Below are 14,949 nucleotides of genomic sequence, written 5' to 3' on the forward strand. Positions count from 1 at the left end.
TAGGCACACATTTTACACTTGAGCTTTGTTTTTGTTTTATTGTATTGAAATGACATTTGCATCCGGAGAGCCGTATGCACCTGCCGTTTGAAAGCCAGGTCTTGTACTGCACCGCTATGGCTTGAAAACCTTTTTAATTTTGCACTGAAAGCTGAAGTTATTGAACAAGTGTTTTAACCCATTTGTTTGATTATAGGGTTGTTATAGTTCCAGATTGGAGAGATTAACTCGAAATTGCCTTTAATTTAAGACATAATTTATTGGGAGAGTTTTGATCTACCTACATCTACAGGAGTGGAACCATGGTGGTTAATAAAATCGAAACTGGGTACTCGTATGTGTGTAGCTGCTGTTTTTCATGACTTATTACTGCGCTGGCATGAGTCACGCTTCCTCAGTAAAACATAAATTCTGGGATTTTCTGAATCTGAGAATGTACCAAGGTAATTTCTGCACATTGAACTAAGAAACTGATGAAATAGTAAAAATTTGCAATCTGAGTTGAGAGTCGAGCAAAAAAAATACAAAATACCTGAAAAAGTGGCACAGATCTGAGCTGTTCTGGTACCATAGTGCCAAATTATACACCATCCATACAGTACACATGTACTATACAAAACTCACACAGTTCAGAAGTGATGGGACATGATATTTCACAAAATGTGCTAATTTCTTTAACTAATACTCGTGTAAATTGCAATTATTTTGTCAGCAAAATTGACAAACTGCTAGAGCAGAGTTAATGGTTTCATGTCCATCTTGGGCTGAAAGTTCAGTGCTCCTCTGAGTCATAAGTATTTAGAAAATAGTGAAAACTTCTCTGCTGTGTCAGCCACTTCAAGCCTTCGGGATGCTGAGGTGAGTACATCTTCATCAATGAAAAGGATAGTAGAATGGAATGAAATTGGGTAATGTTGATATCAAGCATTTGCTTTGACATTTGGGCTTATTTTGTAACCGTCTCTTAAGTTATCAGACTTTTATTTAACATGGCCAATAAAAATGAGCGGAATCCTGGTTTAGGTGGAGATCAGACTCTGTTAGAGTAATATATGTAAAATAAAAGTCTTAATGGGTTTTATTTACATAAACATCCTCATATAATTCCAGAGCAGATGTGCAATAGTGGAACAGGGATGCTGCAAACAGAATAGTGTCTCAGCAACATGATTCACCACCACCTGTTTATTGAAGAGTGTAAAATAAACGCTCCTTCACTCAACTTCCATTCTGATTAACTAGTTTCTTTTAATTTTAGTTTTGGTTTCTCAGTGGGCGTTGGTCCAGTTCATCTGAAGATATGACTTCTGAGAGGAGTTTTGGGTGGGATTTTCAGTTCCCCTTTCCACTGTTTTGCTAAATTTCCATGATTAAGTTAAATCTCAGAAGAGATGGAGGAAATCCTGTGATACGGTTTATAACGGGTCAAAACAATAACTTAAAAAAAAAGTAAAATATAGCTAATTTGTTGAGGGGACGAAACAACAGCCGAGCTCAGAGTTCTGCATACAGCTACTGACAGCTTATCCGGCAAACTTGAAAGTCAAATATTTCCAAATATGTTTAATGAAAATGAAGCATTTTTATATTAAATAGTATAAAACAAACAATTGATGAGACAGCACTTTTTAGGATGGAGGACAATCCTGTGTGAAGACAGTTTCACTTCTCTTTTATTAGAATAAAGCATTCAGCCTTATCTGATTCTAACACACAAACGGAGCACAATGGAAGCAGTAACTTCATTTCTCGGTAGGTTTTAATTTTGATTACTTTGATATGAACTAACATATCTGATAACATGATGCTATGTGCTCTCACTAAACCTTTATCGCTCTCTGTTTCAGTTCTTTTATTGTTACCACAGCTCATAGTGTCTGAGGGTAAGTCCTTAATACAACTACATCATTGGGAAAAAGATTATAAATCTTTCAGATGATAGTTTATGACTTTATGGTAAGCAACTCTTCATATTTTTTCCCCTGACACACGGCTTCTTTTCTCTCTGCAGTTCCCACTTCAACCTCGTACAGGGCCGTCGTGGAGATAGTTTCGGGAGATTCCATGATCTTCAGCGGGGAACCTCTGAGCCTGAGATGCATCATCCCCGATCCTTACCAGGCCTCCTGGGGTTACCTGTGGTTCAGGGGATCTGTGCAGCTTCCACAGACTGGCGAGATATTCCAGCTGTGGAACGCCAACGTTAAAGAAAGCGGCAAATATTCCTGCCAAGGAAAGAAAGAGACGGATGTGGGAAGCATTAAAACACTAAGAAGTCTACCTTATGAGATCCATGTTGATGGTAAGATCTTGTGTTCAACAAGAAACAAACGCTTTTTTGGTTTTTCTTCCTCTTTCCAATATTTCCGAAACTGTCAAACGGCAAATTCTTCCTGACCTGGTCAACTTCTTCTTTAGCACTGAGCCAGGGGTTGGTGGTGACTTAAAATTTTATCACGGTATTTTTACAACGATAAAAGTGGCGATAAGAACTATTTACTACTTTTTTTATATTACTGATTGGTTATGTAAAACCCAATTACATTTCTTGAAAAACATTACCCATTTGAAAAGTCCCTCTTTATGCTTCTTTTGGACATCAGTCACATTAAAAAAAACTTGATTTGTATCACTAAATGGCAAACAGTAGCTGCATTTAGTCATATTTTCAAAAGAATTTATATTAATTTATTGAACAAACTGGAGAAACCAGTAAAAACAACAATCCTCATAATGCAGACATTCATGGGCTTTTAATAAGCATCACTAATTGAAATTTATTGTGACAACAATATATCAAAATACTTAAAATACTTTTATTGTGATGAATGATAAACGATACAATAAATGCTCACCCCTACACTGAACTGCAAAAACAAGCTACCTCTATCAAATACCCTCAAATAAAAGCCCATCACTCACTAAATGACTAAGTGAAAACTTTTTTCTGTCTTTTTCAGGAGGGTTTGCCATCCTACAATTGGCAAAACGCCCTGTCCTCGTTGGAGACGCCCTGGATTTGAAATGCCGTCTCCGAGGAAACGCTCCCGTCCACGAGACGATCTTGTACAGAGACGGGATTCAAGTGATGGTGCAGAGCGGGAGCAGCTTAAATTTCCATCTCCCCCATGTCACCCTGGAGGATGAAGGAAGGTACTCATGCAGGGTATCCTGGGACCTGAGTCGACGTACACACTCCGTGATGTCAGTTCCCACTCTGGTGAATATCTTAGGTGAGTTAAACATTTATGTTTAGCGAGATACGGACCAGTACCGGAAACCAATCCCCAGAGATTTGACTTGTAAGTAACTTTTGTTTCTTCATTTGATCTTTCTCAGAGGTTCTAGCCAAGCCGGTTTTGGAGATTGATATAGACAACGCCCAGCTTGGACAGTATAAAATGAACCTCATCTGCCACGTCCAGTACAACGCCCCCGCCCCAGCCGCTCCTGTAAATTACTATTTCTACAAGAACAACAATCTGCTGGGGCCGGCAAACTCACTGAACCACATGCACGTCAGAAAGGCTGCAGGATGGTACAGCTGTAGAGCCAAGGTGCCAAAGCTGGATATCGTGAGGTGGAGCGAGCCCCGGAGCTTCGGAGAGGTCACAGGTGCATAAGAGTAAATCTGCTCTGCTGATTATTACACTCTGTGGTGAAAAAAGCACTTTGAAGTCAGGCTGGACTTCTAAGGTGACCTTCTCCTTGACCCTACAGGGCCACCATTGATGCCTACCCGTCCTCATCTCAGAAATCAGATGACATCCAGATCACCCCTACACACCTTCTCGGCTCCTGAGACTCAGCCTGCATCCCCAAAATACTTTGCTTCTTCACCGTCTTTCAATCAGCGCACAGAGAGTCCCAGCCCGTCTGAGGCTCCGGACCCAACCAGTCTGCCGACTTCAGACCGTCTGCCAGGCCAAACGCAAACCTCAGAACCTCAGGGTGTACCTTATCGTTGTAAGGCTGAGACTCAGCCTGCATCCCCAAAATACTTTGCTTCTTCACCATCTTTCAATCAGCACACAGAGTCCCAGTCTGTCTGAGGCTCCGGACCCAACCAGTCTGCCGACTTCAGACCGGCTGGCAGGCCAAACCTCAGAACCTCAGGGTGTGTCCTGGGGACTATTTTAGAAAGTCCTGTAAAGGTGTGAATGACATTAAATTTTCACCAGGTGTTGGTAACAACCTCAGTTCTTTGTTTTTAACCAATCATGAGATGTTCCTTGTGTGACGTCTTGGTAACGACTCACCTTTCTATAGGCCGTCATTTTGGACTGATCCTGACAAGGGGCAGGATGGTTTTCTAATCACTGGTAGATTTCAGCTGGTCTCTTGGTTTTCCGTGACTTTTTTCCACCTCCCTTTCAGTACTTTTCACATTATGACACACAACTTAATTTCTATGTATGGATTATGTGGGTTGTTATCATTACCAGATGAAAATCTCATGTCAATAGCACCTTTAGAAATATATTTACTATGAAAAACTGTGATTTTTTTTTACCAGCTGTACCTGGAAACTCCTTTTAAACCGTACCATCGTACTAACAGAGCAATACTCTGAGACTTTCTAACAATTATTAACACCACCCTACTGTTCTGCTGTTATAGTTCTGTGTTAATAATTCTTTGCATCAGTTTTCTCTGAATGTCATGAAACTAATATTCAATACAGTAAGAAAGAACAAATATTGTGTTTTAACCCAATAAAATTTCGATAAGCTGCATGAACAGTTGACTTTATTTCCAATTAACTTTTTTCTTTTTTACAATCCTACAGCACATCAAAAACATTTTAAATTTTGGAAAACATGTGGGATTAACTTGCCGATAGATATTACTAGAATCTTCTGTACTAGAAAAAGATATATCAGATAACAAACGTTTGAAAACAATAGCAGATCACAGAGACATTATTTGCTTAATCAATACTCGCTTCTGCTGTGACAGTCAAGATAGTTACAGTGTTGTCAGAAAGTATTTACACCCCTTTGCGTTTTCCACAGTTTATGTTACATACATATCCTGGAACTGATTAAAGTGACGTTTTCTACATAAAATAGCACAAAATAGCAGTGGAAACATGTTTTCTTGGATGTTAAGAAAATTATGTAACATAAGGGTTACATACATACTTGAGATGCTTCTTCAACTTGATTTGAGTCCATCGATGGTAAGGTCATCTGAAATCATCCACACTTGTCTATATGCGATTTCATATTAAAGCAATTAAGTCAAACACATTGTCTGTGGATCTCAGAGACTAAATCATGTCAAAACACAGACTTTGGACGTCCCAAAAAGCGTTTTGACCAAAATTATTTGGATATGGGAGAAGTTTGGGTCCAAAACTCTTCCTGGATCTGGCTGTAAACTCTAACTGAGTCCTGAGGGAAGAAGGGCATCGGTCAAAAGATTAATCATGAACCTTGCAGTTTTTTAGGCAGAGGTCCAGTTTTCATTTGTGGAGATAGAAACATCTAGAAAATCAACCATTGCTAATTCTCAAACTACTGATCCTTTATGGCAGTGACTGGACGGATATTTTGTCGAAACACACGTTGGAGATTTACAGACCAAGAAAATGAATCGTCTGGTCTGATGAACCCAAAACAGAACATTTGGTCTACACGTCAAGCATCATACCTGCAGGGAAAAAATCTCTAACCCTTAAACAACAGTGGGCAAATATAAAAACATCTTCCGAAAACCTGAGTCTAAGATGCCCCTGAACTAATTTAACAATTCATCTGTAAAGACCACAATTACCAGAAGCACATTGGTGAGAAACCTTCAGGAAATATCTGTTCCTGCAGCAACATCAGACAGTGAGACCCCTGAATAAAATTAAATTACATATCTCTGGAAAGACCAAACAATCTTAGCAATTATTATTATTTATTATTATTATTATTATTATTATTATTATTATTATTATTATTATTATTATTATTATTATTATTATTAAGCCTTATGCATAGTGGTCACTACAGTGGACAGCTATCTAAAAGCCATTTTCTTGTGCTTCTTGTGTATTTTTATGTTATAAATGCACACAAACCACTGAACTGGACACTAATAGATCATAAAATACACTATCAACTACTGGCCATCCGCTGCAAATGCAAGAAATTATTTTTGTTAAATCCAACATGGCCGACAGACAGAAAAGCACGCCAACCGACCCGGTCCCTCCTTCTTCTGTATAAGAAGGTAAAAAAAAAATATTGACATCAGATAACCTCTAAAGAACAATACTACTGATGTATTTTTCAAATAACAACTTTGTATTTGGAGATGATTCCAATTGATCACCTTAAAATAATAAAATAATAACATTTTCTACCTTTTTTTTAATGCCTTAAGAAAAAATGTTAAAAATTGGGGTAAAAATCCTGAATTTCATGCATAAAAGGGTTATTATTATTATTATTATTATTATTATTATTATTATTATTATTATTATTATTATTATTATTATTATTATTATTATTATTATTATTATTATTANTGTTTTATACATTTACAAGAAATCTTGAAAGGATCTTTAAATTTGACAATTATGGATTGTTTTGTGTTGATTTTTTTTTTTTTTTTTAGATAGAACTGTACTCAAATAGGCGTTATTAGACCTGAAATGGAGGAATTAAAAAAAAATTTTTTTTGGCTCTACTGGCCTTTATTTGATAGTTAACTGACAGGAAAGTGAGTAATGAGAGAAGGGGAAGCAAAAATTTTTAAATATCTTTATAAATCTTTAATGCTACAGTGCCTTGCAAACATATTCACACCCTATTTTGTCATTGCCAAAATTGTTTGCTCCCAGTAATTTTATTAAAATCTGCCATTTATTATTATTCCTAAGTGTGGCTTTTGTCCATGTTGCCAAAATTCACTTAAAAGTTGTACTTTTGAATGTTTTTGTGAGATTATATGGCTGCATGAACTACATACATTATTGATAAGCAGTTCTTTCACATTAACTCTTTATTTATATAAACATTGGTTTTATCTTATTTATTTACTAGCTTTTTTATTTTCTGTCATGTTTACTTTCTGTTTCATATACTAATTTTGCACTTCCTTTCCCATATTATGACTTAAATCTTGATTTTCTGTCATTACAGCTGTCCGTTTTGCTGAGGGCTGCACGTTTGTCTCTTGAGGTCATGAGTGGTTGGTTTATTTAGAAATTTCTAAATGAGAGAATTTGAACCAGACGTTTGATGATAATAACAAACTTACAAATAATTCACAGTTACAGAGTAGCACCCTCAGTATTTGGTGTTTTCACCCATGAGGTGAGGTTGTAGCAGTTCAGCAGAAGAGAGAAGTCACCGGTGTCGCAAACAAAAGGAGCTTCAGGCTTTGTCTGAGTACAGCAGGAACCCAGAAAAAATGCTGTCGTCCTCGCTGCTGGCGTAAACCCCATTCCAGTCTCTGAAAGTCTCCATCCAGACCTGATCTCCGGTTGCCAGTCTTAACACCACCAGAGTGGATGCCTGGTCGATGTCTTGGCCGTATAGGGAGTCCCGAGTCCTGACTTTCCGTAACCCGTTCACCACCAGCGTGGCTCGCAGAGGCTGGTTACGCACAGTGATGTGAAATGAGAAGACGTAAACCCCGGGGTGGACGCATGTGAAGCTGCTGGAGCTCATGTTGAAGTGGTTTTCTTCGTTGTAGAATATCTTGTCAAAGCGAATCGGGAAGCCAGAGGGAGGAAAGGATTTCTTTGGAGAAATGCCGACACTGAAGGCAGAACGTTTCTGAAGCATTCCTGAACCTTTCGCTCCTTTTAATCCACGAAAGCCCCGCTCGCCTCTGACGCCAGGGTACCCTCTGTCCCCTTTTGGCCCGGGCATCCCTCGTATCCCTTGCGGCCCTTGAGGCCCTGACACTCCTGGCTCTCCTGGAGGTCCAGGGTGTCCTGGATCCCCTCTAATGCCGACGGGCCCAGGGGTGCCATGTTTGCCATGTAATCCTGGAATTCCCATTGCACCCTGAATGCCCGGGGCACCGGTTTCCCCTCGGTCACCTTTAGGACCTCTCTCCCCAAATATGCCACAGTCTCCTTTATCTCCCTTTTCTCCTTTAGGACCCTGGCCCATAGCTGTTCCTGGAGGTCCAACAGGCCCTTCCGGTCCTGGTTCCCCTTTCTCACCAGCAGTTCCATTCTGGCCATGGTCTCCTTTTTCTCCTTGTTCACCTTTGACACCTTTAACTCCTACGTCACCTTTTTCTCCTTTGAGGCCAGCTTCACCTGAAAAGTTTCAAAGGGGTGTCAGAATAAATCCAGTGCACCTGTATTTGAGATGTAAGCAATCATCTGAATAATTGTGTACCTTTTTGTGCTGGTTTTCCTGGAATGCCTGGTGGGCCTGATGTTCCAGGATGTCCTCTCTCACCTTTATCCCCTGTAAGTTTCATTTAAATAAATAAGGTACAAAGTCGATTGTCTTTGAATGCTACACAAACGGTATTAGACACTTAGGTCCTGGTGTCACCAATACCAAAGTTTTTGTAAACTCTCTTTACCCAAAACTTGTAAATCTAGATCAAAACCTTAAAATAAAGTAATGTCAATTGCCACTGGTGTTCCTCAAGGTTCTATCCTTGGCCACCTTTTGCTCATCATGTGGCTCCTTCCTTTTCGCCATATCTTCTGCAAGTTCGGTGTCAACTTTCATGTCTATGCAAAAGACACCCAGCTTTACTCTCTCTAAACTCAACTCCTTTCAAATTTTCAAAGCTTTCAATCTTTCTGTATGTAAACCTGGTGGCGACATACTGCAGCTGCAACTGCAGGGAAAAGTGGTTCGACAAAGTATTTGTTCAGGAAGACTGGAAAGTATTCAGGTTGGAAAATTTTACTGGTTAAAGAAAATCACAGTCATCCACTATTTTTCTTGGAAGCACTTTCACTTGTCTGATTTTAGCTCCTTTCCCTCTTTTGATATTCTTTTCATTTTTTTCAGTCTTAAATGTTATTTTTTGTTTTGTCTCATGCTTAATCTGTGACATGACCTTTTGTGTCATAGAATAGTCTTACAAATAAAAAGGCCTTATATTTGTTAATAAAACATATTTTATTATTTCTATCAAGAAGCACGTTGTCACAATAAATTTTGTTTTATTTGGTTGTACGTACCTTTATCTCCTTTAAAGCCCATTGGACCGCTCATGCCAGGTGGTCCAGGTATACCCTGTGGTCCTGCAGGCCCAATATCACCAGGTAGTCCTGGAAAAGAAAAAATAATTACCTGAAGCTACACAAACACACACACACACACACACACGCACACACACACACACACACGCACACACACGCACATACACATGCACCCACACACCCATGTTTGCGTGGCAATCTTTATGGGGAGTTTTGATTGACTTCTATTCATTTCTACAGCCTAAACCTTTTCCTTATCCTAACCCTATCCATTACATACCTAACCCTAACCAAAACTCAATTCACACCTTACTCCTAAATCTAACCCCTGACCCAAAAACAGGGTTTCCCCTTGTGGGGACCAGGCTTTGGTCCCCACAAGGAGCAGTGGGACCCCACAACGTAGTGTCAGGAAAATGGTCCCCACAAGGTATTAAAAACAAACGTACACACTCACGCACGCACGCACACAAGTGGTTTCATTTAATATAATACCATTTACATCATCATTTAGTTTTAATACCTGCTGAGCCTCTTTCTCCCTTCGACCCCCTGGGGCCTCTCTCAGGGGGACAGCATTCACAGAAGTTGAAGTAGCACTCGTTGTAGTCCAGGGTGTAGTTGTCAGGACCAACACCTGTGGGCTCAGTGTTTTCACTGTGGTGCTGTGGAAGATTGTGGTTCACGTAGGTGGTCCTCACTGCAGTGGGCTGCGGCGGAGGCGGCGGCTGCGGCTGAGGCTGCACGGGGTTTGGCGTCACCACTATCTTGAGAGTCTTGGGGACACTGGTTGTGACAGGGTTGTGTGGCGTGACTTGTGGAACAGGCTTCTTTGTGTACAGGTACTTTGGTTTCGCTGTAGGTTTGGTCTTAGTGCAGAATACCACGGTGACTGAAACCACAGCTACAGCCACAAGAGTCCACTGGCAGGAGATAATCCTCATTGTTGACTGGGATCTGACAATGTATCAGAAAACAAAAACACAAAGATCTCAAGTCCGACCTCAGATCTGTTGTAGCACATACACAGCATCCCTCACCCAGGGCAGAGATGAAATACATTTAGCTTTTATTGCATTAGGTTCATCTCAAACTTTTTTCAGATCTACTTTCCACGTATTTATTTGGTGAGGAAAAGCACACATTAGAAATAAGCGCTTTCTAAACGACCAGTTTGACTGATATTGGCAACCATAAGAAAATAAACACTAAAATATTTTAAGTTTTTAAGTTGGTAAGTGTCCATGTATATTAATGAGTAACCTATGACCTCGTTTTCTTTTGGTTTATGAATGCAATGTGACTCAGGACACTATTGCTTATTGCAAATTTTAAAAACGGAAAAGACCAGTAAGACAGCAGTTTTAGTTTTCACAAGTCTTATCAAATCTGCAGGAAAATAACTACTGGACTCAAAGTCTGAATAAGAGCATAATGCTGCTATTAGCATCTTTCAAAGTGGGTAGAGTTTTTTTTCAGGCTCTGTGCCTCTGATGTGCCAAACATGCTTCATTTAAGGCTGGTTCTCCGGATCTCTGTCTTTCCCATACTTCTACATTTCAGACATATGAAGAAAACAGGAAAGTATTTCAACTGGTAAGAGCATAACCAGTTTATGTTGGGAATTCCTGCAGCTTCTTTAAAAAATGTTTTTCCTGGTCTCTTTGCAGCCTTCATGACCAGGTTGGGTCTTTTATTTTTATCAGTACTGTAGCAAATACATTTTTGCTATATCTATTTTGTCTCATAATTTCTTCAATTTTGCATACTATGCCTTGGCGCTGACTCTGGACTTGCTCTTACTCTCCTCCTGACTGATACCTTTGTATAATCAGATCCTTTGAGCTTTTGCAAGCACTATGCAAATTGTGACTCTGATAAAGAATGAAAATAATGTCTGCATTACTGATTCAAAAGTTGCTTTTACAAAGTATTAATTGAAGGATTCATACATTTTTGTAACAGTAAAGTTTATATGTTGTAAAGTTTACATATATAAGAAAAAGAAATGTCTCCAATGAATCTGTACAAGTCAGTTGATTGTACACAATTTGTGTCACATTGCGTATGAAAAAGTCTTGAAATGAGTTTTACCTCGCTAAACCATACAGTTTGTAAAAGGCTTTGAAGTTCAAGGGATTATCACTCTTTCTTTGCTTTTAGTTAATTGGGTTAATGGGAAATATCAAAAATAACAAATGTTACTGTTTTTTAGCTCCAAGTTGATTTCTGAAATTGGATCAAACCTGGTGCATTGCTCAGATGTGTTTAGAAACCCAACATTTTATGCTTGGGAGGAAGAACTGAACAAGAAAGGAGTAAAACCACAACCAACTTTGAAATCCCTTCAAGACGACTGCAGGACAACTGGTCAAGGCTTGCACATAATTAGCAAAAGCGTGCTAATTGTCTTTATTAACTACATTGCTATTTTCAGATTAACGTGTTTATGCATGCAGGTAAACTCAATCTTATGTCCTGTTCGTTTTAAAAAAAGAGATTTACTTTCTTTAGCATTCTGTCAAATTTCTACACCTAATCTCAACAGAAGTAGTTTCACTCACCCAAATGTGTATGAGTAGTAAAGTCATTTATCCTCTCTAGCGATGATTCATCTGCCACTCCAGGGGCTCCAGGTCCTTCTGTTATCTCTGCCAGGCTTGGGTGAAAGAACATCTCATCAATGGGGGATGGGGGTGTTTTTTGTGTGTAAAGCAAAAAAGAGGGAGGTCCGCAATCCCACTATGGTGGGCTGAGACCCAAAAAGAACCACTGTGCTGTGGTCCATTCTCTGTGTCCCTGTTGTGTAGAAAGGTGCTTTTGTGACACGGTATACAGCGCCCGCCCGGTGCACTCCCTCCCCGTGATCTGGGCAAGGAGCAGAGGCCGTCGGGGCAATGGGTCACCCGATACATGAGGCATTCCTTCAGCCCGGGCTCTTAAGGTGGGACAAAGCCAAGCAAAGAGGAGTCTGAGACAGAGAGTCCAATGGCTTTTTTTTTCTTTTTTCTTCGGCCGTAGGTTTGGACATGCAGATAGCCGCAAAATGCTTAATCCTAATCTTGCAAGCTAATATTCTCAACAAAGTGATTGCAAACTGGCACCATAGCACAGGGAGCTCATTATCTCAATTCACCAGCGGTTGGTTGGAATCCAGAGGAAAGCTTTAGCCTAAAGAGCTCTGGTAATCACTGAGGTGCTGCTAAAACCTGAGCTGTTTGTCGAACGAACCCACTTATCCTTTTAAATCAATGCAGTTGCAGTGCTCGCCTAATCACTGTGGCGGACTTCTTTTCTTCCTGCACAAGAACTCTCAAGGTTGCTGGCAGCGACATCTGGGTAGCTGCGATTGTGAGACCCGGACAATGACTCATTCTTGCGGCGTAACCAGATCGCCTCAGGTTTTTGTCGAAAAGTGATTTTCAGGTGGCTGTCGAGCTGAAACTCTTGACTTACCAGTGACAAAGAATGTTTGAAAAGTGGTCATGCCTCGGTTGCCGGAGACCCTGTGTCCTTGGGGAGATCTGTGACCGGCTAAAAGTGAGCAGGGAGACGGGAAATGAAATTGGGGGAAATGGAGAGGGTTAGCGGTATCTGAAGGCAGAGGATTGTGTTTGTTTGAAGCATGATTTTTCAAACACTTTCCATCTCCAAGCAGCTAATGTTAACTGTCCAAAGAAAAATTAAAAATGCAGAAAGCTTGTGAGAAAGACTCGAGTTCTTTTGGTTTCCTTCTTGCCTTCAGAGGGTCCAGGCATCGTTCACCTGTACACTCACTAACAATACTCTGGAAACAGTCTGGCTTAAAGCCTGGAAGTGACCAAGAGGCCCATTGATGCACATTTTATGCACATTCAGCTGTTTCCTACTAGCAGATTGAGAATATCCTAGATGAGACACAACAACCTCTTATCCAATGCCACTGGCACATGAGGTGCCTCAAAACTTCATGAAAGTTTCTGTAATCTTGCAAAGAAGTTATGACCAAAAAGCTGCTTGTTTAGATAGTGTCAGGACAGTCCCTTGAAGATGTTATTTCTCTCCTGGTTTTGCTTTTTTGGCACTTCTGATCATAGCCTGGCTTAGATTATCCTGAGCCATCTGTGTAGTTATGCTACTATAGGCCTAGGTGACTGGAGGAAAAAACTGACAGGTTTTCTCACATCCTTCTTCTGGTTCTGCTGGAGGTTTCTTCCTATTACGTGGAAGTTTTTCCTCTCCACTGTCACTGCATGCATGCTCAGTATGAGGGATTGCTGTAAAGTCAACAACCCAACACAAGCGACTGTCGCTACATCGCCGGGGACGAGTGAATGCTGCAAGTCAACGAGTCTACAAAATATGCTGGGTAGGATTTAAACCACTACAAATAACAATCGGTATATGATTGAATTGAAATCACATTTCCTGCAGAGTACCTCAAGACGACGCTTGTTGTGAATTGGCCCTATAAACCAAATTTAACTGATCATCAGATAAATTTAAATATCAGACAAAATACATTTTATTTATTAGTGACTTTCAAGACTGACCATCAAGAGAGTTTATTGTGAACAAAGGTTAAAAAGTGCTACAAAGAGGACATGTAAAAGAAAGAGTTTGTGTTGTGACATGACTGTGAAGATTAAGTGGATTATGTTAGTTTGAGCAGTTGAGTTTTGAGAAAATTAACCTCAGTAAAGCGAGAACGCGAGATTGACCAACTTCACTAAGGCCCTCCTTCTCCTGGCTCTGATTGGTTGTTTCTGGCCAGGAGCGGTGTGTTTCTACAGATGGCGGTAGGACTACAGGGTGATTTTTTAAATTTATTTTGCAGATTATTTGTCTCATTTGAGGACAGTAGTGCCAGTTTTAACAAATATGTAAAAGACATTTTTATAAAAGTCACCTACTGCTAACAAAGTCTTAATAAAAGTTTAACTTTTTATCAGCTTAATTAGGAGAAATCTAAACATTTGTTCCTTTAAGAAGCTGCTAGTTTTCTTTTTTTATATAGTTTGGATCTTGTTTATTTAATCAAATACATTTGTAAGAAATACATTTTGTTGGGTTTCATCATCTTTTATTACGAATGGACAAAATGTCTTTATTCCCTTTTTTTTTTATCTATAATTTGTTTCAATGAAACTGATTGACTTCTGCTTCTTTAAAATAGTTCACCAAAGCTTTTTAAGTCTGTGCACACACACCCCAAAGGGATGGAGACAGGAAGGAGTTAAGTTACCAGTGCAGCCGAGCAGAGAGAGGACCAAAGAAGACTTAGCTGGATGGAGGTGTATTAACTTACATTAACCCTCCGCATGTAAAGGAGATCCTCAAGCTGCTGTGAACGTGTGAGGAGAAAGTTAGAGAGGGATTTAGACATGTTTTTATAAAACAAAGAAGCAAATAAAAACTATGGAATGATTGTCACTTATGTCTTGCTAACCATTACAATTTTGCTTATATATTTTGTCTTCCCTGCTGCGATTTTATGATGTGGTAATTTATCACTTTGGGCAATTACCAGTTGTAGTTTGCTCTTCTATTGCAATGTTTTTATGTGCAGGCCTCTCTGATGCTTCCTAAAGCACTTTGATTTAGACGTGCAAATGCAAAGATTCATTTTTCCCACTTTGAAAACCAAATGTATTACATATATACACATATGGGTTGTTAGGTGAGTCCATTTTATTTAGTGATGTTAATATAATATGTCTGAGATGTTATTCATTCTTGCAGAAACACCTAACAAAATAGGTGTAAAAACTACGTTTTGGGGGACATTCATG

The 14,949-nt window shown here is 39.6% G+C and overlaps 2 protein-coding genes across 3 annotated transcripts; one reads left to right on the top strand and one right to left on the bottom strand.

The window, feature by feature from the left end:
• The first annotated feature begins 1,449 nt into the window (after positions 1 to 1,449).
• Positions 1,450 to 4,740, top strand: LOC103474683 (Fc receptor-like A). The gene is made up of 6 exons (XM_008425811.2): positions 1,450 to 1,752; positions 1,848 to 1,883; positions 2,012 to 2,302; positions 2,961 to 3,233; positions 3,340 to 3,615; positions 3,721 to 4,740. The coding sequence occupies exons 1-6, from the start codon at positions 1,728 to 1,730 to the stop codon at positions 4,050 to 4,052; spliced, it is 1,233 nt and encodes a 410-aa protein (XP_008424033.1). The 5' UTR covers positions 1,450 to 1,727; the 3' UTR covers positions 4,053 to 4,740.
• Positions 4,741 to 7,170: 2,430 nt separating this feature from the next.
• Positions 7,171 to 14,481, bottom strand: otol1b (otolin 1b). Of its 2 annotated transcripts, XM_008425813.2 has the most exons (6): positions 14,466 to 14,481; positions 11,743 to 11,837; positions 9,702 to 10,135; positions 9,158 to 9,247; positions 8,352 to 8,423; positions 7,171 to 8,269 (listed from the first exon to the last, which is right to left on the bottom strand). In XM_008425813.2, the coding sequence occupies exons 3-6, from the start codon at positions 10,120 to 10,122 to the stop codon at positions 7,371 to 7,373; spliced, it is 1,482 nt and encodes a 493-aa protein (XP_008424035.1). In that variant the 5' UTR covers positions 10,123 to 10,135; positions 11,743 to 11,837; positions 14,466 to 14,481; the 3' UTR covers positions 7,171 to 7,370. The 2 variants fall into 2 exon arrangements, with proteins under 2 accessions (XP_008424035.1, XP_008424034.1); XM_008425812.1 differs by lacking the exon at positions 14,466 to 14,481 and having other exon boundaries at positions 11,743 to 11,843.
• Between the last annotated feature and the right edge of the window lie 468 nt (positions 14,482 to 14,949).

The sequence above is a fragment of the Poecilia reticulata genome, linkage group LG13 (genome assembly GCF_000633615.1).
Source record: "Poecilia reticulata strain Guanapo linkage group LG13, Guppy_female_1.0+MT, whole genome shotgun sequence".
NCBI lineage: Eukaryota > Metazoa > Chordata > Actinopteri > Cyprinodontiformes > Poeciliidae > Poecilia > Poecilia reticulata.

Excerpts from the sequence above, each read along its gene's own strand:
- LOC103474683 (XM_008425811.2), top strand. The coding sequence starts at position 1,728 with ATGGAAGCAGTAACTTCATTTCTCG. Across the intron at positions 1,753-1,847 it reads AGCAGTAACTTCATTTCTCG|TTCTTTTATTGTTACCACAG; the intron begins GTAGGTTTTAAT and ends TCTCTGTTTCAG. Across the intron at positions 3,234-3,339 it reads CACTCTGGTGAATATCTTAG|AGGTTCTAGCCAAGCCGGTT; the intron begins GTGAGTTAAACA and ends GATCTTTCTCAG.
- otol1b (XM_008425813.2), bottom strand. The coding sequence starts at position 10,122 with ATGAGGATTATCTCCTGCCAGTGGACTCTTGTGGCTGTAGCTGTGGTT. Across the intron at positions 9,248-9,701 it reads GGGAGAAAGAGGCTCAGCAG|GACTACCTGGTGATATTGGG; the intron begins GTATTAAAACTA and ends TTTCTTTTCCAG. Across the intron at positions 8,270-8,351 it reads AGGAAAACCAGCACAAAAAG|GTGAAGCTGGCCTCAAAGGA; the intron begins GTACACAATTAT and ends GAAACTTTTCAG.